The sequence below is a fragment of the Schistocerca serialis genome, chromosome 1 (assembly GCF_023864345.2).
Source record: "Schistocerca serialis cubense isolate TAMUIC-IGC-003099 chromosome 1, iqSchSeri2.2, whole genome shotgun sequence".
NCBI classification, from domain to species: Eukaryota; Metazoa; Arthropoda; class Insecta; order Orthoptera; family Acrididae; genus Schistocerca; species Schistocerca serialis.
The window spans coordinates 706,687,687-706,712,803 of record NC_064638.1 but is presented as its reverse complement, the minus strand read 5'-3'; the positions used below and the strand labels follow the sequence as shown (position 1 = coordinate 706,712,803).

At 42.5% G+C, this 25,117-nt stretch overlaps 1 protein-coding gene across 1 annotated transcript in view; it reads left to right on the top strand.

The window, feature by feature from the left end:
* Positions 1 to 18,070, top strand: part of LOC126426824 (potassium channel subfamily K member 18-like) — a 63,944-nt gene extending 45,874 nt beyond the window's left edge. Inside the window, exons 4-6 of the mRNA XM_050088878.1 lie at positions 4,309 to 4,411; positions 4,460 to 4,612; positions 17,732 to 18,070. Coding sequence (XP_049944835.1) covers positions 4,309 to 4,411; positions 4,460 to 4,612; positions 17,732 to 18,070 — 595 coding nt within the window. The remainder of the gene's footprint in view (positions 1 to 4,308; positions 4,412 to 4,459; positions 4,613 to 17,731) is intronic.
* The last annotated feature ends 7,047 nt before the right edge of the window (positions 18,071 to 25,117 follow it).

Below are 25,117 nucleotides of genomic sequence, written 5' to 3'. Positions count from 1 at the left end.
TATTAGAATTTACAGATCTCAGACGATCGAAACGCATCCTTCCCGACGCGACGCTATCCGTATGGACGATGATTTATTCGCCCTTGAAGGTAAAGTTCTAAGCTGCCACAGCTCTGCTAAGTCATGCAGAATATACTTCATGCTCTCTGCCACACGGGACTTCAAACTGCAACGCCAGGATTGTTTAGGATCTGTTGGCACTTAATAAGTCGGTATTCACCAAGAAACAAAAATAAACTAACCCACTAACCCCACCATTGTAACCAAGTGGTCATCAGCAATGGTATAAACACAATAATGAGACAGTGAACAATGGGACAGTCAAAGTATGCTACTTATTGACATGAGTTGGACTGATAGCTTCTCGCCTAGCATTAATTATGCTTGTTACCTACCTTCGCCTAAGTTCATTTGTTCTCACGAGTGAAACTACACTTTGTAAACACCAAAAAATTCACTTTCTGTGTGTCAACAATTGATTAGGCGTTATTGACTCAATATGATCAAAGACAAAGCTTATCGTACCGTAACTGTGGAGCTGACGTTCGCTGCACATCCAAGCTCCTCCAACTCCAGCCGCGTTCTTCCATAACAATGGAGCGTCTGCCCCATTATTGGCCGTCCTGGCCGTCAGTGACGTCACACCATCTACTTTAAAAAGTATTAATGCTTTAATATAATACTAGATTAAATGGTTGACTTCATTGGAAATACTCTTAGAACTGCCAGTATTCCTCCTACCACTTAACTATGACGATCTGTAACTTTATCATGTACTATTGTCCTTCTTCCCATCTTCTGCCCCTTGGACTCTTCCACCAAGTAGTGAAGGGGTGTCCGTCCCTTCATTCTATGCATATTAGCGTTCCTCTTCCATACTTCAAAAACTTCTCATCATCGAAGTCTGAATTACTCTAATGCTTTGTCCTCGACAATGGCTGCTCGCGCTCACCACTGGCTCGAATTAATTATGATCATCAACATAAACTAAAATTAAAATATTTCGTGATTCTTCACTCGTGATTCTTCTTATTACCAAATTTAATATTAAGTTTTACATACATCTACACATATTAGACCCGATAACTTCTCTCCATTATTTTCATGTAACAACATACTACCACCGAGATGACGGTGTACAGTGGGATAAAATATCACTGCCTCATCTCAATCTGCATACTATTATTTGCTCCAGATGCATACTGTCAGAAATTTCTTTCTAACATTAAGTCGGATTATTGATAGTAGTAAACAACTTGCGGTAAAGAATGCTTTGTTTGCAAGTGCTAGTCTGTTTATGTCCCCGTTGCATCACTCTCTATGTGTTATTACGCTTCCATGGTACTGCAAGGAGACTTCAGTAACTTGGTTACACGTCCCTATGTCAGACCAAGTAACTATCATTGAATGCAGCTCTACACTTTAAACAGACACAGACAAATGAGAGAATTTTTCAGCATAGTCACCATGTCTCTATAAACAATGGTCGAAATGTCCTCTCAGTCGGTCAGTCCATCGAAGACAGAAATTCACTCCTTGGTGAAGTCACCATTTGAGGACCACTGTGTGAACATCCTCATTGTTAGAAGAAAATCTCTTTCCCCGCCAGTGGTCTTCGTCGACTGCCTGGGCATTGTCCTCGGTGATCGATGTCGACGTCCCCCCTTCCGCATCAGCGGCAACCACGTCTGTGCGGCGTTCATCATATTGTTTGCTTACTAACTGTAAGACTTGACGCAACAACGCGTTTGGCCCGTAAACCGCCAGAATTTCGTGGTGAATATGTGCGCAAATTAGATGTCTTACGCGCAAGACTCCTCTTACGTACTTCAATGAGGACTACCTTTCAGTGACTGTGCTACTTCGTTCACACACTGTGATGCATCTATTAACAGTGCCGCAGCATAATTTCGTCTGCAGCACCCGGAACATGTACTCTCTTGTGACAATGTGTCACTCTTGTTACGGAAAAAGCGTGGGACAAGATGCGTAACTCACTCTCTGAAGTTCGTACGTTGAGTTTCACTTGGTCTATCACTTCTTTACCATTCAGCTTAATGTTTCACGTCTACCTCTAGCACCACGCTTGAAATACATTCTCTCTTCGGTTTTACATACTCTAAATTTCAATTCCTTACGGTGTTACTTTGAAGGACAGTATCCAAATCATTTCACAATTCTGTGTCGCAGTGGAGTTTTATTGCTGAATATTTTTCCGACATCCTCAATTTACATCTGACGTCCCACTTAGTGATTTTGTTCCATTGTCTCAGAAACCATTGCATGCGGTAACCTCAGGCATACACGGAGATGAAAAAAGTCATGGGATACCTCCTAATATGGTATATCGTATCAGACCACCTTTTTTCCAGCATAGTGCAGCAGCTAGACGTAGCATTGCCTCAACAAGTCGTTGGAAGTCTGCTGCTGAAATACTGAGCCATACTGCCTCTATAGCCGTCCGTAATTGCGGAACTTTTGGGGATTCAAGTCGGGCGATCTTGATAGCCAAATCATTCGCTCGGATCGTAACGAATGTCCTTCAAACCAATCACGAACAATTGTGGCCTTTGGTGACATCGTTGTTTGGGAACAAGCAGTCAATGAATGCTTCAGATGGTTCAAATGGCTCTGAGCACTATGGGACTTAACATCTATGGTCATCAGTCCCCTAGAACTTAGAACTACTTAAACCTAACTAACCTAAGGACATCACACACATCCATGCCCGAGGCAGGATTCGAACCTGCGACCGTAGCAGTCGCGCGGCTCCGGACTGAGCACCTAGAACCGCTAGACCACCGCGGCCGGCAGTCAATGAATGGCTGTCAATGGACTGCAAGTAGCCGAACATAACCATTTCTAATCCATGATCGATTCAGCTGGATGAGAGGACCCAGTGCATTCCACGTAAACACAGCCCACACCATTATGGGTCTTCCACCAGCCTGCACAGTGCCTTGTTGACAATTTGGTTCCATGACTTCGTGGAGTCTGCGCCACCGTCGTACCCTACCATCAGTTTTTGTCAACTGAAATCGGGACTCGGCTGACCACGCCAAGGTTGTCCAGTCTCTTTTGGGTCCAACCGATACGGTGACGAACCCAGGAGAAGCGCTAAAGACGATGTGCTGTTAGCGGAGGCACTCGCGTCGGTCGTCTGCTGCCATGGCCCATTAACACCGAGTTTCGCAACACTGTAGTGCTTGTCTGTTAGCTCTGACAACTCTATACAAACGCTGTCGGTCGTTAAGTGCAGGCCTTCTCCGTGGCGAGAGGCAATACCTGAAATTTGGTATTGTCGGCACACTCTTGACACTGTGGATTTCGGAATGTTGAATTCCCTAACGATTTCTGAAATGGAATGATGTCGCATGCGTCTGCCTCCAACTATCAATGCGCTTTCAAAGTCTGTTAATTCCCGTCGTGCGGCCATAATGAGGTCCTATATATTTTCATGTGTATGGCCAGTGTACAAATGACAACTCCGCCAGTGCACTGCCCTTTTATACCCTGTGTACGCGATACTAACTAATTCTGTATATGTGCGTATCGCTATTCTATGACTCTTGTCATCTCAGAGTAAATCTACATCTACATCTATATCTACATGACTACTCTGCAATTCACATTTAAGTGCTTGGCAGAGGGTTTATCGAACCACAATCATACTATCTCTCTACCACTCCACTCCCGAACAGCACGCGGGAAAAAACGATCACCTAAACCTTTCTGTTCGAGCTCTGATTTCTCTTATTTTATTCTGATGATCATTCGTGCCTATACAGGTCGGGCTCAACAAAATATTTTCGCATTCGGAAGAGAAAGTTGGTGACTGAAATTTCGTAAATAGATCTCGCCGCGACGAAAAAGTCTTTGCTTTAATGACTTCCATCCCAACTCGCGTATCATATCTGCCACACTCTCTCCCCTATTACGTGATAATATAGAACGAGCTGGCCTTTCTTGCACCCTTTCGATGTCCTCCGTCAGTCCCACCTGGTAAGGATCCCACACCGCGCAGCAATATTCTAACAGAGGACGAACTAGTGTGGTGTAAGCTGTCTCTTTAGTGGACTTGTTGCATCTTCTAAGTGTCCTGCCAATAAAACGCAACCTTTGGCTCGCCTTCCCCACAATATTATCTCACACTCTAGTACCGAGGAGCCGCTTGAAGCTCGGCGCCCACTTTGCAAGGCAGCCACGCTACACTGTGTCCAAACGGTGTCTCTTAGGTCTGCTGTCACGTGTAGTTTAGCCTCCTCTTTGTGATACGTGTAAAGCTGTGACAGGTTGCCGCCCCTGTAGCTGGCTCGTGTCGCCTGGTGTGTTACACAGCGCGGCGGCGCACGACACGCCGTCGCGGGTTCCTCTGATCTGGAGGCCGACCGAGCAGCAGCAGCAGCAGCAGGCCGGCGGCGGCGGCGCCCAGCTGCACCTGCAGACGCTGCCCCATAAGCGGCCGCCCACGCCGCCTCCGAGGCGCGTGTCGCACGCGCATGCGCACGCGCATCAGCCTGACGTCACCGCCGACGCCACGCCGGCTTCCTGCACCGCCACGGCCGACTCCGCCGTCTCGGGCGCCAACCACGACGACGCAAGGCACCGCAACGTACGTCTTAATGGTCGACCACTGCAATCTGAAACATTCTCTTTGCCATAATTTACAATTATTTAAAACTGTCCACATAAATTTCTTAATGCACTGAACCAACAGTCAGACAGTCACGCTTGAACCGCGTTGTTACGATAAAGATTGTGGATACATCAGAACGAAGGAGGGAAAAGCACATCGATACTCCAGCGAGTACCATTATAGTACAATACTACAGCAAACGTTCAGCTGGGAGCAGGAAGGTCTCAGGTCAACAGATCTTACATTTCAAACAGAAAGACAGCTTTATTTTCAAAATATCCAGAATGAATCTATCATTCTGCAGCGGAGTGCGCGCTGATACGAAACTTCCTGGCAGACAAAACTCTGTGCCGGACCGAAACTCGAAATCGGGATGATAGGAGATAAGGTATTGGCGGAAATAAAGCTGTGACGACATGTCATTAGTCATGCTTGGGTAGCTCACTGAGCACTTGCCGGCGAATGTAAAGGTCCCGAGTCGAATCTCGTTCTGGCATACAAATGTAATCTGCCAGGAAGTTTCGGTACTCTAAATAGTTATATATACTCTGATAAATTCAAGTGAATGCAAGCAAATGAACAATGTAAGTTTAGTGTTATAAATAGAACAATTTTCCTTGAGATACCAAACCGTTGAGCTTCACACCCTCTGGTGGTTTGCTTCCAAAATAAATAAAGCACAGTATGAAGTAAAAAGAGAGAGAAAAACGTGTCGCTTAACGAATGTTCAATAATAATAAATCCAACATGAAAGAAATTTAGCTATTAGAACATGCAGTGGGCCACTATAAAGTAGCACTGAAATAAATAGGTAACGATAAAAGGTGTATGCATAAAATTTAAAAGGAAGACGCCTAGCTGACTTCAAGAACAAGTAGTAAAGCCGTGAGTACCAAAGCCAGCACAAATACTACTGACAAATTACAAACCTTGCTTGAACCCGATGGACAGGAATATCTCTAGGACAGGCAGACAGAAACTTTGGCATTGTACATAGCCTAACTTTAAATTGAGATTATTGAGGTTAATTCCATTTACGAGCGTATAAATAAAATTTTAAAGTGAATGCCCAAGTGGCTTCAACTAAGACAGGAAAACTGAACTTGGATTTATGATGAGTACACAATAGATTGCGGAAATAACTCGTAATATTCATAAATTATCAACTGCCCTCAAAGCCAATACAAATAAATAAGAGTGGCATAAAATAATTTATCACTGTAATTTAGGGAGACCCACAAATTCATTTTAAATAACAAGCCAGCTCAAGCCTAAAACACACAGTATATTGGTCCCTACGACCTAGCTGTTTCGAATGTTCACACAGTATGCACACTAGTGTGCTCACCATGCACGTCCAGCGTGCGCCAATGCATTAAGTCCACTCTTTAGGCATAAGTAGATTAAATTCCAGAACTGTCATCCACCAAATCCGAACGGCTTGGTTCTCGTTCTTATAAACAGATACAAAGGCGTCACCCACTCCATAATACTTTGCTCCGGCAGTTATTCCTAACATCCTTGTCTCACATGACTGCCAGCACTTGCTCTCGGATGGCCATCCTCCAGTTGTGGACTGAGACCAATCTGATGTTGGCTGCCGTTAAGTCGCGTGACAAAGTCTCCCGCTTGGTGGGACGTGAAAGAGGCAGTTGCTTACCTACGAGCAAAGACGTTACATCGCACTTTCGATTACATATCACTCCGGTCAATTAATGTAAATTAAAAAGAAATAACGTGACAAAGATCCTGTTTTCCTGCTTTATATGATTTTGTTAACTGTTCAAAGTCATCCGTGTTGATTTGAGTTACATGGTGACTACACTGTAAGAGAAAGTGTGTTTTGTGCCTAACGTTACGTTCTAAAATACTACAGACATTCTCTAAGGGTTTAAAGACTTTGTTGGTTCATATTCGAACTCCGACTTGCCCGACGGTGACAACTGTCACATCATTAATATGCTAGAATGTACAGAGGTCATATAAATTAAAATAAAAATACATTAAACTAGCTTTGACAGAAAATAACTGAAATTAGGTAACCTGTAATGCGTATCTACATACATCGTATGCATTTCCCTCTGGTAAATGCTATTCCTGGATCATTATCTTCACCTGATGCCTCAGTTTTTCGTTTCTAGCGTCATTTCCTCATTCATTAAAGATACGGCAAATCTCTTGTAAAATTCTTTGAACTCTTGTTTTCCTTTAACTTTGTTTATGGTAAGGAACGTTTTGGGTTTTTCTACATTTTCAGTTGTATTATAGCTTTTCCATATTTTCGTCTTTATGCTTATGTGGAAAGCATTTTGAGTACTGCATTGCTAGCTCATTACGCGTGTCTCATGCAGACACTTACACACGTTGACATACAGCTGCAACGTAGAGTTCAATACGCGGTGCCACATCTTGACAAAACGCTTAATAGTGGAGGAAAGAGTTAAAGAAAACAACAACAATAGCAAGCCAATTCTTGAATATGGATAAAGTCTCCAAATAACGTAAGGCGGAGCAAGACGTTGGAATTTTAGGTAAAAGAATGAAATACTGGAGTAGAGCAGTGACCGAAATGTTCAACAATATTCAAACCCAAGCCTCTGATTCTTTGAAATGTTTGATCAGAGCAACTGCAAGTTGCTTTTCCGTGCACTCTGCTTGTTGTCACAATTGTTGTACTCAAAATGTTGCTGTCTTGGTCTCACTTTATTTTATATGATTACACTTTTAGGCACTCAACCATTCTCAAATCTCATTTCCTCGTTCCACTATATAATTATTATCGGAGTTGCTCACGTGTAGCTTCCAGAAATTTGTCCGCAAACAGTCTTGCCACAACTGGGTGCAGTGAACGCTCATTTTTTCGTGGCGTCAGGCCAGAGGCACTTGATTCGCCTGATCAGGAACGTAGCGAACTAGATCACGTTCAACAACAAGAAATGATACCTTCTTTGGTGGCAATGGGGACTTTCAATCAGACCTTTCGCTCCCTAGTTGTTACAGAGTTTGCAATGGTTGGAACAGTACGACCAAGTTTCAAAGTACTTTCCTAGTCCTCAATTTTCATCAGCGGCAGTAAGTCAAGTTAGCTTTGTTAAATCTCTGTCAAGTAACCTTCAGTTACGGACGGTATAGCGTCCCCTTAGAAGAATTATGAAAGACTGTGCTAGTAAACTTCTGCGTTATTTGATTTTCAAACAGCTGAGCAAAACTCAACGTACTCAAACAGTTTTATCTTTACTTATTCTGATCATCACTAAACTGAAACACAATATTTTTAGCGCAACGCAATCTGACTTTCAAAATTCCCTACAAAAGAATGGCCCTGACTAACAATAGCCTATACCTTTCATGAATCACTTACCTCACAAAAATCTTCGTAATTCGAACAGCGAGCGCCAATACTGCCAGCTAAATAAAAGATTCGAACTACTGAAGGTACTAAGTATGGATAGGCATAGTTAGCAAATGAAAAATTTGCATAGAGAACAAACAATGTATTTACCATAATAGTGTTCAAAAGGCATCATATATATATCTATCAATTCATGACATTCATCTTTACAAATTTCCTTTTTATGGCGGACACACGTCCAGATCGTCCTCTTACAGCAACCTCTCAAAACTCTGGCATCTCTCTCTCCACATCCACCACTGCTGGCGGCTCACCTGCGACTGCACGACGCAACGCGCTGTTCACATCCAACTGCCCAAAACTACACAAGCGAATATTCGAACAATGAGTCCAACCAGACTGCATACACCACAGTTAGTGAGTTTCATATGGAGCGCTACGTGGCGTTACCAACATAAAAACCTAACCCCCTACTTACAACGGTTCATACTGGTTGCCGTGCAGGACCCGTTGCACTGATGAATTCAGCAATATGTTTTCGTATTCCTTGAAAATATTATTTTACTTCCGCGTAAAATGTGAAGGTAATGTCTAATTAAATTTTGTTGCACTTCTTCAAGCCATAACCTAGCCTTTCACGACTCCATAACAAAATCGAGATATAATTTTAGTACCCATGGTGCGTATTTACTGAAACTGACTAAGTGACCAGATGTTCTTACTGTTCCTTTCACTAAAAAAATGACTAAGATAACAATCGTCCCACATTTTTACCACCATTTGAATTATCAGCCAGCAGAGCATACTGTTTTGGCTGTGAAGTCTTTCGCTACCTAGTCCTTAGACAAAAAGTTATCGGGAAATTTGCCCTCCGTTTTAGACATTGGCTTGTATAGACTCTCTAACTGGTTATAAATTGAAACTTCCTGGCAGATTAAAACTATGTGCCGGACCGAGACTCGAACTCGGGACCTTTGCCTGCAGAGTGAAAATCTCATTCTGCAAACATCCCCCAGGCTGTGGCTAAGCCATGTCTCCGCAATAACCTTTCTTTCAGGAGTGCTAGTTCTGCAAGGTTCGCAGGAGAGCTTCTGTAAAATTTGGAAGGTAGGAAACGAGGTACTGGCAGAAGTAAGGCTGTGAGGACAGGCCGTGAGTCGTGCTTTGGTAGCTCAGTTGGTAGAGCACTTGCCCGCGAAAGGCAAAGGTTCAGAGTTCGAGTCTCGGTCCGGCACACAGTTTTAATCTGCCAGGAAGTTTCATATCAGCGCACACTCCGCTGCAGAGTGAAAATCTCATTCTGGTTATAAATTATTAAAGCTCGGGTTGAAAAGTAAATCGCTTAGTATTATGAATGTATTACGTTTAGACCGTACAATAAAGAAGAAGAAAAAAAAAGGTCGCGCCGAAGGACTTGGCTACACTGTAAAACGTCGCGAACAACTACGTTTTGCTTAGTGGTGGAAGCTGGACACCTAACTGTGCCACAATGAGAGGGAAATAATGAGCGCACTGGCCTGTAGGTTGGGTTAAGGATTAAAATATGCATGTAAACTTTACAGAAATGCATTGAAACATCTTAGAAGAACCCACTTTGAAGACACTCTGGCTGAACCTAAAATTAATGACAGGAATATGGAACAAAGATTGACACTACCGTTAATCTGTAGTGACTCCGACTTCCTTACTTTCACTCACCGACCCAAGTCATCTGGTGAGAGAACATAACAATAAATCATTTTTAGGCGTGTTCTATTCACAGCTTCAAGCAAACTTTGTCCATAATATTGTGGTGCACGTTTGAAATATGAAAATAAAACTATTGTACCTCTTTTTAATAACTAAAATTAGGCTTAATAAGTAGAATTTGGCCAGTACATCCTTCAGAAGTTCTAAAAATCCAGCCAATACTTTGTCAGTGATGACACCACGGCAACGGGGCCACTTACGTGCGACACGTGCCGTTTGGGTAAACTCCCTCTGCCATCAGTAGTTGTGGCAATTACTTCCAACTCGTCTATCTAGTGTGTGTTACTAGAACTTGTTTATCTAATATGTAGATTTCAGCCATTTCTTCTTTCTGAAAGGCGTAACTTGCTTTTATTCAAAGCGGTTTATTCACGCCTCGGAGGTGGAGTGGCGGACGGAGGTCGCTGTTATGGCACACTTGCACGGAAAATGTGACGGAAGCAAATTCGTTCCGGGCGGTAAATGTGCCCTATATCAGCGAAGGATTAGGCCGTTGTGTATGCAAACGAGGGTATCGAGAGCACGAAGGAAAGTCTCCGCAGCCAGTTAGGCATAAAATGAGTTTCGTTATACTGAGTTAAAAGCCGTGATTTTTGCGTGAACGTGAGTACTTGAGTTACAGGAGGAAAAAACAGTCGTCTTAGAGTTTTATCAGAGCCTAGTCCCAATATCAAACTCAATTTACTTTTGATGTAATATACAAACGAAAGCTTTCTATCAGCCTTAAAATACATAGCACCTCTCCCGGAAGTGAATATTTGAAACTTATTGAAAAACATTGACAGACTCCGTTCACAAAATTTGCATTTGACCGATATGAACCGATTGAATAAAATGCCGTAGGAGAGAGAATTTGGAAGCACAGTATCACGTCCGTTCCAACGTTAGATTAAGGAAACTTATCATTTTCGTAGCTGTGTTCATACCCACTTGTCACGAAAAATTGGAACAATGCACGTAGCCTTTTATGTCACAATTTATTACATATAACAAGGCCTTTGGACACTTTATGGGTCTTTGGATTCTTTATGAGCTTCTGTTTCGTGCTACTGTTTGCAAGTGATTTCTTCGTTCCTTACTACGTTCAAGATAAACTCTATGGCAGGCCAGACAGGACTTCAGCTCTCTGCCATTCTTCTTGTAAAATATATCTCAGACATGCGAGGCTCGTTTTTTATGTGCTGACACTTCTACGTGTCACATGGATTCTTCACTTAGTTGTCAGCTAGTTTGATATTTAGGTGCGCGGCGCTTTAGAACTCAATTCCTTAGTTTTCATATTTCAATACTGTGCTCTGTTCCGTATATACTATTTTGATCTATTTTACTGGAAAGTCGGGGACCGGAGTTCAACTCCCAGTACTGCTAATTACTTCTCCCTTGACCTGAAGTGGTGGTTGTGGGAGAGGGGGGGGGGGGGGGGAGACTGGAGAGTACTCAGCCTCAATGAGCCAGACAGGGAGCTACTTGATGGACAAGTGGTCGCTCCAATGTCCAGAAAGCTGACAACGTGCGCACCCACATCGCGTCCAGAGACGCCATTTGTCGAAGGATGACAAGTATTCGTTTGGACTTCAAGTGTGACCGCAGAGTTGCTTTCCCTTCTTAATTTCCTTAACTGCATATATGGAAATGACTCTCTCTTTTGTTTATTCACAAGATGAAAAGTTTTGTGACATACTTTCTGCAGAAGGACCTGGGAAAAAAATCTGCGACGTCATCAGGATTCGTCTATTGGCAATAACGGCTAGACGGCTAGAGAGATTGGCGAATTGCTTATCGCATGTCCTACGATTATAGATGGCTGCTAGTACCGCCTAGTAGGTAGGATTTGCCAGTAGGAACAGGCGTAAAGCGTAATCTTTCAGTTGTCCTTACGTTTACTTCTCTATCGGAAGTTTAATGAATTTCGTAATCTATGGATGACAGTCATGCGTTCGGAAAGTTCTCCTTCATTGCCAGGCTCATTAACAATGGATACCTTAACGCATCTATTCCTTTAATGAGTGAGAATTTTCCCGTGAAATTCTTTTCTCGTCTGGCGGCCGCTTCCTTTCGTTCTTGATGCAGTGATTTGTACCATAACAGATTACTGTGTTTCCGGGATTTCTTACCTGAGAGATCCACGTTTTGCCATATAGTGTGTGGTACGTTCATTCTTTTCCATCGTTTGTCAACACCAAATGTCTTACATTTCTCTCTTGTGATTCATCTCCTAAGTTTTCCTTCCATTAGCTTCATTTTTTTCATATTACGCTCTAGCTGTTAAGGTTATTGCTACTTCGTCTTACCACTTCTTCATGTTAACCGTGATTCATTTTCACAGTTAACTCCTGTCACCTAATTGTATTTGTCGTAACACTAATTCTGAAGGAAGTAATATTTATTACTGTTTAATGAGTCTCAATTCTTTAGAATGATTGCAATATTTGATCAAAAGTATCCTTACACTTATCTGTGGACATAAATTTGTGGTGTGACCAGTCCTCGCCTTTCTGACATACTGAACTCTGCTGGAGACGCTTTCAGTAATGTCTGTGAATGTCTATGGAGGAATGGCAGCTGAAGGGAAGTCGATATTCTAACTCGTCCGAAAGGTGTTCCGATGGGTGCAGATTTGGATTCTGGGCACGGCAGTCCAAATGTTGTCCACATATCATTGCCTCACAGATGCTGCTGTATGACAGGATGAATTGTTATGCTGATACAGTTATCGTCTCTGAACAGTTCCTCTCCTTTACGTAGTACGTAATGCTGTAAAATGTATTCGCATCCTTCTGCATTTGGCGTTTTCTTAAGTGCGGTGAGGGGACTACACCGTAACACAATACTATAACATTACCTCCTTCAGTTCGGAACCACGCGGCTGCTACGGTCGCAGGTTCTAATCTTACCTCGGGCATGGATGTGTGTGATGTCCTTATGTTAGTTAGGTTTAAGTAGTTCTAAGTCTAGGGGACTGATGACCTCAGATGTTAAGTCCCATAGTGCTTAGAGCCATTTGAAACATAACATTACCTCCTCTGTACTTAACTGTTGGCGTTGCACTTGATGGCACTCGAAGCATTCATTAAACCCAGACCCTTCCATCGGATTGCCACAGGGATCTAAGTGATTTATCACTCCAAACCACTGTTTTCCAATCATCCACTGCCTAGTGGTTCAAAATGGTTCAAATGGTTCTGAGCACTATGGGACTTAACATCTGTGGTCATCAGTCCCCTAGAACTTAGAACTATTTAAACCTAACTAACCTAAGGACATCACACACATCCATGTCCGAGCCAGTCGCGCGGTTCCGGACTGCGCGCCTAGAACCGCTAGACAACCGCTGCCGGCCTGCCTAGTGGTGTCGCTCTTTACATCTCCTCAAGCGTCACTTAGCAGTGACTACAGAAATGTGTGACTTATGAGGAGCTGCTCGATCATTGTACCACATTACTTTTAACCCTGTGCACGAATTCATTGTGCTAGTTGGACCGCTGGTAGCACTTGGCAATTCACGACTGTAAATCGATGGGTATCATTACTGTCAGCTGCAGCAGGACATCACGCGGAATCAGCCGTGACTAGTGAAAATTTGTACTGGACCCTGATTTGTACCCGGGATATCCTACTTACTAAGAGGTGCCTTAACCATTGGGCCATATAGAACACACCGTTATAGAAACTACGTGGACTATATCGGCACGCCTCATGGCCGATCCACATTCCCACAGAGCGCCATCTATCCTCAGTCCCTGACCATTCGCTAATCTGAGTTTCCCACAGGAAGTCGGACGTATATGTGCATCAGCACAGAGGAAGGTGGATCCATTTCCCAGCTAGACATATCAGTTGTATGATTGCGTGATGTCTGTTCTTTTATCTCCATTTACATACTGAATTACTGGCCCAGTATCCTCATATACTTTCTCTATCTTCATCTTTGGCTTGCGACGTCTGCATGTATACCTGAACTCTCGTTGTCGGTATAGGTCTGCTACCGATTCTGATGGGAACCCTAGCACTGTACTTTTCACAATAACACCTTCTCCGTCCTACTTTCCTATTCACTCCAGATATACCATTTTCTGCTGCTATTGATGTTACCGTATACTCATCTGACCAGAAATCCTTGTTTCTTCCCTCACTATATTGACTGAGCCTTATCATTTCCCTTTTCACATTTTCTAGCTTTCTACGACGTTGAAACTTCCAACATTCCATGTCACGTGTCGTAGATCGTTATCCCTCGTTGGTTATTCAATCTTTTTCTCCTTGGCAATTCTGGAGATCCGAATGGGGGGCTATTTCGAAATCGATTGGCAATGGAGAGAACATCATGACAGATTTTTAATTACAGAACTTTCAGCATTGCAGTGCGTCAGCAATCGTAAGTATCGAAATATTTATAAAAATCCGCCTCGATTGCACAAAGTACCTGGCGTTTACCTAGGTTTCAGCGTGGGTAACCACGCCTTCTTCAGAACAATTATATAAAATAGCTTGCCTAAATGGGCATAGTCAAAGGCTAAAATAAACAGCTACAGGGGTAAGACCCCATAAATAATACACGGTATTTGTAAAAAAAAATTGTGGGGTCTTGCCCCCGTAGGTGTTTATTTTAGCCTTTGACTATAACCATTTAGGCAAGCTGTTTTATAAAATTTTTCTGAAAAGGCGTGGTTAACCACGCTGAAACCTAGGTAAACACCAATTTTTATAATTATTTTAATTACAGGCCATGTGTGGTGGGGACACACATTGTACAATATGTCTTTAATGCAGTGGTTTCCATCGTCTTCTGCATCCTCATGCCATTGATCAGTGCTGATTCTTCCATCTTTAGTGGCAGTTTCCCAACACAAGGGCAAGAGATTGCACTGGACCTCTTTCCGCTCCTCTGCCCCCTATGACAAGGCCATTGGCAGAATGGGGGTGACTTCTTATAACGTAAGTTTTCGTCCGCTATTACCGTTAATTATTATTCGAAATTTAAGCGGTGGTGGGGATCGAATCCGGGACAGAGGACTTTTTGATTACTAATCAAATACATTACCACTATGGGTTCATCATTGTCCGGTTATTTCGTGATTAGGTGACAAATATCGACTTGGGGACTACTTGGGTGACGTAAGGCGGAAGCATAACATTCTCTTTCTTACGTGCGCCCTCAGTAGTGTCTGACCGTAACTACGTTGCACTTCTCTGGAAGCTGGTGTTGCCGTGTTGTGCCCTCTATGTGTATGGCTACATCTCGTTTATTCTGGCGGACACTAGCTATTTATAGAGGATATACCAGAAGGAATAGTCAATATTCAGGGATACGACAGGAACGATTAATCGATATGAAAAACATGGTAATCAGGGGCGCTAAAATGCATACCTTAATAGCTATGAACCATCTCCGCTACTGAAAAATACATCTAGTCTACTGAAATCGTTTCATAGCTCTTGAGTTACGCTTTTTAGAGACAAAGTTCAGACCACTTCGTCAAGAAATCTGGAAACCGAACAGATCTTAGTAGACGAGGCCCACTGTCTATAAGAACGATATTAGCTTTTAACTTTCGACTCGCTTACGGAACAGGTTCTCTTACCTCAAATTGATAAATTTATGTAATATCATGACAGAATCATTTCGGCTCACCTGAAATAAAAGACACTAACCTTCCGTACTACGCACATGGGCTACGTAAGCATAGTTGAGACTAGGACAGTGTCCTGTTAGGAAAAACGATATGCACTGACCCACTTCATAGTGAACTCTCTCTTGAGAATGCCACAATAGGCCAAAATCGCGACCATGATGAATACAGAGATTTAGTAACAGCCCTAGCTTGTCCTGTCTAAAATATTGAAGGCCTGTGGACACAAGTAAACGGAAAATAATCCTCTTCTTTTTCCCTTGCCTTTTCAAATTATTTTGGAAAATATTGCTGTGTTTAGCGTTACATTACTGTTTATTGAGAAACTGTAAACATCTTGAGGGTTTAAATTGCTTTATCAACTAGGAGATGTGGTGTTTGACATATAATCACAATTGACACCTACAGTGGTTACGGTTACTACAAGCCACACCACAAGTTGGGAAATGGGCCCAAATTTCTAGTAGATTACTGTCGAGTTGAGATTTTCACACACAAATGTTTTATTCATATCTTACAGAAACTAGCAGTACGGCAATAAACAGCCTTTTAAACACGCCGCTAACGGCAATCAAGTAATTTACAGCAATGCAACAGTTTAAAAATTTCTTTTAAAAACGACAATCAAGTCATTTATAGCAATACAACAGTTTAATATTCTTTTTTTTAAAAAAAAACACAGAAGCTAACAGTACGGCGATAACAGCCTTTCAAAACACGCCGCTAACGGCAATCAAGTAATTTATAGCAATGCAACAGATTAAAAATTTCTTCAAAGAAAAGCACATACACACACACACACACACACACACACACACACACACACACAGAAGCTAGCAGTACGGCAATAACAGAGTTTCAAAACACTCCGCTAATGGCAATCAAGTAATTTATAGCAATACAACAGTTTAAAAAATTTAAAGATCATTAGTAAACAGGCTACTAAAGTAAATACAGAGCTTTGATAATAAATTACGGTGAGGTAGTGAAGCTACCAACACCGCCATTAAAAAAAAATCTAAGGTCTCAGCAAACACACGATTAATGGCAATAAAGGAATGGAGGAATTTAAAAGATTTTTAAACAAGAGTGTCCTGGAATATCATTAGAACATAACAGATATGACGGACCCGTCTAAGGCGGCCACAAATCATCCACTCAGGGATGCTCAGGCTAGGCAAAATGCTAACCAATTTAAATACGCCCGTAAACACCATTTCCACTCTCAGGCTGGTCACTGCACCGACTTTTATCCAGCTAAAACTTGTAATAAGATGGCTTAAATTGGTGACAGAATTAGAGCTAACCTCGTGCAAGGAAACATTACACCACACAGTCCTGAATGAGGGACCACATGATCAACCAGCAAGAAGCATGAATTTACTCATAACACATGACAGAATAGCGAAACAATTAAATTGCCAAAACTACACCTCCCATCCGGCAGTAACGAGAGGAGGAGGAAAGATCACTGTCTTCAATTACACCGGTGACGGGGACAGGAAACCCGATCGCCGGAGGCCACAAGGCAGAAGAGACACTGGTTACGCAAACTTATTACTTAATGATTAAAACTTCCACTAACTTAGCTTGCAATTATGCTCGAACAGGCAGTACACGACCTCCAATGGCAAGGATCCACACCTCCGACCGCGCACGCGTCGCCAGTGTACCCAACACGCCACGGTCACGCGACAACACGCTCTGCCACCGGAGTTCAGGTCTTCTCTGCAACGTTGACGGGTAGTGACCGCTCCTTCATGTTAGTTGTCTCCTTTTTAAACTCCAGTGTTGAAACGGAGGACTTAAAGAAGCTTCTTAACGTCCCACTAAGGTGAAAAGAACAGCAACTACTCGTGGGTCGATTCTGTATACGACCAACCCGCGGGGAGCTCTTCCGTCAACTCGACCCGCTCGTTACACACAACCGATATGCATCACACGGCGGCTCGGTACAACCGACCACGCCTGGTCCGCGCTGGCGAGCCACACTGCCCTCCCGTGTCTGAGCGCACGCCCCTACTTCCGCGCCACCACACGAGGTTACAACCGGTCAAATGTCTCACATACTCCATAGCAGTTTCCCGGAAGATATTGATAGCAGAGGGAAAAGACAACCAAGCAGCCACTTAATGACAGACAACATATCAAACAAACATGTCAGGGGAAGAAAAGGAAAACCAATGCAATCTAAATAAAAGGTGTAGCACGAGTCGATACACAGGTCAACAATGTTGCGTTCATCCACAAAGAGAACTTTTTCCCTGTGCCTAACGCTGTTCGGAAAGTAATTAAAGCAGGTGACTGTTGGAGAGCTGTATGTATATGTGTAGACTGTACTGTGAGTGGTTGCGGTGTGGGCAGGAGGCGCTGCAGAGCCGGGTGCCGGTGTGGCTGGTGCTGGTCGTGCTGACGGGCTACATCTGCCTGGGCGCCGCCATCTTCGCGCGCTGGGAGGACTGGAGCTTCCTGGATGGCGCCTACTTCTGCTTCATCACGCTGTCCACCATCGGCTTCGGCGACCTGGTGCCGGGCAAGTCGCTGCGCACGTTCCAGCAGCGCGCCGAGCTGCAGCTGGTGGCGTGCTGCGCCTACCTGCTGCTCGGCCTCGTGCTGATCGCCATGTCGTTCAGCCTGGTGCAGGCGGAGGTGGTGGCGCGCTGCCGCCAGGCCGCCGCCTCGCTGGGGCTGCTCAAGCGGTAGCGCCGGCCCCCGCGCCCCGCCGCACGGTCGCCCACCGACCAGTGGCTCTAGGGCGCCCAAGTTCTCAGACCCCACCAGCACTCGCCGGATGCAAGTGAAGTGCCGGCGAGATTACCTGACTTTGTTCCAACTTGAAATATGTCTTCTCATATAAGGAAGATCTACACACCCTCATGCTTCAGTTGGATCAAAACACTGTCGAGATCAATGTCTTCCCTCATTTAAGAGAGGTCTTTATTGAATCTTGTTCCAAATGGATTGGTGTATTGGTTGTCATTAAATGTTAATCCTCACGCAGGCCGTATCTAGACTGTGTCCAGAGAGCACACAGTTAACATATGAGGACGTAACTAACATCAGGGCTCAATGTTTGGATCCGTTCCGCACCAAAATGTCGCTCTCTACGTATGTTGTAAGTGTTCCCTATTTGGTCTTGTTTGCTGTAAGACAAGTTTTGACGCTACATTTTTTACTTTCACTTTTATGCACAGTTTTTTATTCGTGTCAGAGGCATTAACACAGAGAATCTCAACAAGAAATCACAGAATTCAAAACAAATAGCTTAATGAAAACATTTCTAAAAATTCGTCAGAGATGACACTATGGATGACCAAACGCAGGTTGTCTCAAGAGCATTTGGATCTGCCTGAACATGACCTTCCTCATTTCGGGGTAGGGGGCAAAACCAGATGCAATGCAAGTTGTCCCTGGTCCGCCTTTCTGCGAGTTGCCGCTCGTAGTGACAGGAAATCCCATTTCTGGTGCGGATTATCCGACTCACAGCGTAAAATATTGAGAGCAAGCAGTGTAGTCAAATTTTCTTGGTGGGCAGCGGAGAGATTTTCAGGTGAGTGAGGCCAATGGAGAAGCTTTTAGCTCGTGATTTACACATTTCTATTCTTATTTCGGATGTAATAGTTTGAAAGATGATGACGATACTTCTTGTGAAGTTTTTACTTGACCTCCATCTGTGGAAGGTTGGTATATAATCATGCAATGGACAACTAGCTTTCAGAACAGATTTTTAGTTGACAGAATGAGATTTTCACTCTGCAGCGGAGTGTGCGCTGATATGAAACTTCCTCGCAGATTAAAACTGTGTGCTGGACCGAGACTCGAACTCGGAACTTTTGCCTTTCGCGGGCAAGCGCTCTACCAACTGAGCTACCCAAGCACGACTTTACAGAAGCTCTCCTGCGAAGGTAGGAGACGAGGTACTGGCAGAAGTAAAGCTGTGAGGACGGGGCGTCAGTCGTGCTTGGGTAGCTCAGTTGGTAGAGCGCTTGCCCGCGAAAGGCAAAGGTCCCGAGTTCGAGTCTTGGTCCGGCACACAGTTTTAATCAGCCAGGAAGTTTCAGATTTTTAGTTTCTGCATTTGCATCAACCTCACTAAAAATGTCTGGAGGTGCAATCCTTGAAAGATGATATACCTTGGCAAGTAGTGTTGGACTCTGACATCCAGTAATAAGCCTCAAAGTTTCGTTTACCACCTATTCGATTTTTTTGTTGTGGCCATACTTCTACCAGACGGTCTGACAGACTTGTAATGCCGTTGTTCTTAAAATTTGTGGGTGAGAGCCGAATAATTTTATTACGATGTTATTTCTTGTTTTTTTCTTTCAGCCCTGTCTTACGGCAATGGTGCTTTAATTCAAGATGTCATCAAGTACGCACACATTCTAAAGGCTAATGCCTTGTCGGTGCAACCACTTTCTTCTGTCACTGGCTGTTCGTTTCAGTTCCTCGTAATTGTCTCATCCTACTATCTTCTCGATGCCTTTCAAATACTTCATTCTAAGCCCTCCTCAACCTTTCTTTCCCTTGAAAAATATGAGTGATAATGACTTTTGCCTCATATATGTCCAAGAAATTTTATTTGTCGCTTTTCTGGTTTCTTTAATAATCTTCCTCCAAGACACCCAGTTGGTTTTTCTCTCCGTGCAGATAGTTCTCGTTATTTTCCACCATATCTACATAGCACCAGTTTCAGGTCGATTCCTTTCAAATCCATCCAGTATTCAGCTTTCACTTCCTAGAGCAGAGTACTCCATTCAAATGGTATTGCAAGGACTTTTTAATGTCTTACATATGCTTTCATAAGTTTTCTGGTTAAAATGTTTTTCTTAGTCATTAATGTCTGCTTTGCCAATGCTATCGTTTTCTTCACTTTAGTTAATCATGCATTGTCCTTTGTGACTGTACTGCCAAGATAACAAAGTTGATTCACCTGCTCAAATCTGACCGTGTCAATTTCCATGTTGGCTTCAATTTCTCTCATATTTTTCTGTACTAATATTACTTTTGTTTTACATATGTTCACTTTTAATTTCTGAGTATCTGATAATGCTTGCAATATGCTATTCATTTCTTTTTCGGAGCATGCAACTCTCATGATGTCATCAGTAAATCTAATATACTGAAATGGACACATCTTAATTTCCGCATGAGAGGCTAACATTTGTTAATTCTGTACCATGTTTACGTCGCAGGTTACAACTGCTGTTTAATGCGGCGATCATCTGCATCCACGACACCCTGGAACAGCACTAGAGATTGCTTTACTGCTGGCCGAAAAATCACAGGTGGGATTTTGGTCATCTCTTACGCTCTCCTCGTCTACGACCTCTAACGTGTGTTAGTGTCCCGTTCATAAACCCTAACTTTCAGGTAAGACACGATTTCAAATGTGGTGGTCTTGGTGGCCATGTAGTTCGGAATGATCGGCCAGTGATTTAGTTTGCTCCAAATGCTTTACGGAGTCACCGAGTGATCTCATAAACAATTTGAGGTGGTACTCCATGTGGCATCAAAACTTTTGATTCCAAACCACATTTTTCCTGTACACGAGGGATTGAATGTTGTCGAAGCAGGTCACACTAACGTGTGCCATTCACGATGTATGTCCTTGGTCCTGGAGGTCCCACTTCTTTCTACGTCACCGTATCAGTGTCAGCGCCCAACAGCAAGCCATGAAATTGAACACTACCAACAATGAAAATCCTGCAGCGCACAGTCTGACCATCATTCGTATAAAATTGGGTACCCGTACTGGAAATACTTTTCTGTCTACTCTGGTTCTATTAGTGAAAGTTTAAATATAGTCACCCTTCATTTAGTGATGTAGTTGTGTACAATGTACATACGTTTCGCTAATTACTGGAAATCTGATTAGTGAATCTAATACTGAGCTCACTGCCTTACATTTTTTTCTTGTTTCGTTTAGTTCATGAGACAAATCCTAATAACTTTGGGGTGACAAAAATGAATTTTCCATACATAAAAGTGTTTAACTCTAATTTCTATTATATACTACACGTGTAAGTGTATTATTTTAATAGATTACGAGCAAGTGATACATTTTAATTGTACTTGCCAGCAAAACTGAAAGTACATTTGACATTTTAAGGGACAGGTACATTCTAGGAATTCTTAGCTGGAAGGAGAATATCCTGCAACTCGTTGGATCTGAAGATAATCATGTGGTGGCTTTATGAGAGCGTTGTCTTTTGACTTGACTGTTGTGCTTCCAGAGAATTCCTACACAGATTACAAGTAATCAGTCACTCTGATATATTTGTTCCATTACAGAAATATCCTGTTTCAATCTTTCTCTGTATTCATCACTAACAACTCGTCAAATAAGAGGGAAAAGTCTAGTTGTTAATGGAGTAAATGGACTTTAGGCGACATGTTGCATTCAAGTTGATGTTATTTTCGCAGATTTATTGTCACTAACTGTAATTGTCATCTCCTTTGATGTCTGAAAATCCATCAGTAGCATGAAGGTTTCTTGAACTTCCTTTTCTTTGCATTCCAAAATTTCGTCAAATGCAAGATTCTACATGATGTCGAATTTGTGTTCCAACGAAAATACCTTCTATGGCTTTTGCAACAATTAATGTAGAAAAATTGTCTCCAACCGCCCGTCCGTCTCGGATCATACTTAAGACAAAATTTTTCATGAACCCAAGGTCTGCAGAAAGGGATGGAATAAGAACATCTTTTGGGTCCACCAAAGACTGGGCAACGTCATTTTTCTCGCTGCGTTTCTTATAGGTCAGTGTGACTGAATATAGTGTGATGTAGAACGCACATAAGAAGCATCACAATATAGTGAACACCGATGACATTGAGACTGTGACAGAGTTCCCAATTGTATTCATATGATGGAGTCAAGGAGGACTGAAAGTCTGGGGCAAGTCTCCTTTATGTGAACTGCATCACCAACAGGTAAACGAGAAAGACGGTAGCCATTGTGAAGTATCACACCTTGCAGACTAAGCTTGGAGGATTCTTTGAATAGCTTCCAGTCAGTTGGATCATGATAAAAATTCAAGTTTTTTAACAGTCCATTAACGTCGCAGCAAACAACGAGATTTTTTATTTTTTTAACTTTTTTAAGAAGAAAACAAAGTTTTTCTTCTTCCACGGTGTCTTAATTTTCTGCTTCGAGTGCATAGTTTTAAGGTAGAGTAAGAGCTGGTAAACCATCTGAATGGAACACCTCGTCTTTTGTTCATTGACAGTCCTACCTTTATAAGTGGAATCAAGCAGAAATAGCAGTTATCTGTATGGTTTGTAGACTCTCGTCAAACCACAGGCGCAGCACAAGCAATAGGTGGTTTTCTCTTATTTTTCATCCATTGTCGCAGTATAGCTGAGGAAGAGTTGCAACAATGTGCAGAGTTCATCATTTATCCCGGTCCCATACCTTCATACTAAAATAATGCTTCACAAGAGGCGTCATATTGCGTTTCTGTGACGAAAATGTTATTCCTCCACAAATATATAAAAAACTATTCACTAAATTTACGCATTTTCGTGTCGTTTTGATTTAACAAGTTTTACACTTCAAAAGCACTCTAGAACTAGAAATTCTGCACTAACTGGAACGCAAACAATACGAACTGAAAGTAAAAGCAACAGTAGTGGTGTTGATAAACTACAAGCAGCTGGAGAGAGTTGTGTTTTATCATTTAACTGATGTGACAATTTCAGAAACAAAATTATTTCCAAAGTAAAAATGTTGATCGGGAAAAATGGCATGTCATTGTATCTGGAATGCAAGAGCTAACGTGTCATTTCTACAGTGATTTCTGAAATGAGCAGTAGGAAATAAATGAGAATAGTCCGAAACATTTTCATTGTTGGGCAGTATATTTTGCCACATTATTGAGTAACACCAGTACTGCGGTGTATCAGATTTAGTTATTGCTCCAGGATTACTTGCAATACCACGCCAGCTTGCTTTTAACACCACCATTGTGTTGTGGAAGGCACTATTTGAGGATTATATCAGTTACGGCTGCGAAGTGTTCTGCTCGATGCACCATGAACAGCCTCACATAATAGTTCTCAGGTGGCATTCAAGCAGTTAATCTGAACCGTTAATTGTCATCCCTGTAAGTTTTGTTTCCTGGAACTCTGAGACAAAATGTCTATACACTGCACTAAAAACTTACCTGCAAGGAAATTTCCGGGCCCTTTAAATAGCTCTGAACAAGAGTCTGATGTGACTCGTTCTTCTTTCTGTTACTAGAATGGTGGGCTACCTCCAGGATATTTTTCTGCACAAGAAAAGTGCCCATTTCAGAACACAGTAAGCTTCCAGAATGTCTTTTCACTCTGTAGCAGAGGTGCGCTGATTTAAAATATCCTGGCAGTTCCTTTCTTTCGCGAGTACTGTTCTCACAAGCAGTGCAAGGGAGCTTCTGTGACGCCGGGGAAGGCAGGAGGTGAGGTCCAGGCGGAAATAGAGCTGTGAGAGCTAGTCGTGAGTCGTGCATGGATAACTCGATCTGTAGAGCAACTGCCGATGAAAGGCAAAGGTCCCAGTTTTGAGTCCCACTTCCTCGCGCAGTTTGCCAGGAAATTTCAGTGAACGTTCGTTTGAGCTGTTAATCGTAATTTTCCATACCTTTCGGGATGCAATTATCTGATCTTTCTGGCTGATACCGGTAAGATTTGCTAAATACGAAAGACACCGACTTTTATTCTTGATCTGAAATAATGGTTGCTTTCTCACAAATATGTCAGTTTCTCCGTCCATTATCAATTAAAAGTAATAGACAGCTACTTTGAAGTACTGGTAATAGTTTCCGTCGAATTATTTTCTAACCCGAGGGAGCCCCGATAACAGTACAAAAAATTTCGTTATGCAGTTCCAAACAGCACATCTTTTTATCCATACATAAAACCATGATCTCTCACCCATCCCATCCTCCCCCCCTCCCCCCTCCCCCCTCCCCCCCCCCCTGCCACCTTTCTGTCTCCCTCTCTACACCACATACACAAACTTATACGATATTTAAATTACATTCAACACAGCAACTGTCTTTCCCTAATTTCTCTGAGTAGTTGTTCCTTTGAATATAGTTGAGGAATGGTAAGATAATCTTGATTCTCCTGCGAATTTTAAACCTTGAATGATGCAGCTGCAGTGGACAACTTAACTATCCATTCTACATTCGAGTGCCATGAAATCATTTAAAGAAAATTAACAAGGTTTTTCCTTTCAGACCTACACTCCTTCTGTTGTACATTCAGAACCTTCCATTCATCTATACCTGCTATTAATAGAACAAAACAAACGATCTCGTTAAAGTTTTTAACACAAAACGCTAACTTTTAGTGTGCAGGTTTAAAATATTCAACATATATTGAATAATTTCATCTGGAGGTAACAGATATCTGCGTTTAGAATAAGATTTCTACTGTTTCTAGGAAGGAAATGGAATACATTAAGCCAAAGTTCCTCAATACGGAGTCCGAAAGAATTAGAACTGAAACCAACTCAATTGTCCAAGGGAAGGTTTATTTTCCCTGTGCCTGCGAGACAGAACTCTTAAAAATGTCCGGTGTGCCGAATGTGTAAACAAAACAGTGGTTCATCTGAGAACCCATTGAAGACTTTGTGGTATAGCTCAACGTCTGTTTCGTGTGTAATAAACTGCTACAGCTTCAGAGCGAATGCAATGGAAATAATATTGATGTAAGTGCTTTGTGACAAGTATTTTTGTAAGCAAAATACGTTATCGCATGTATTAA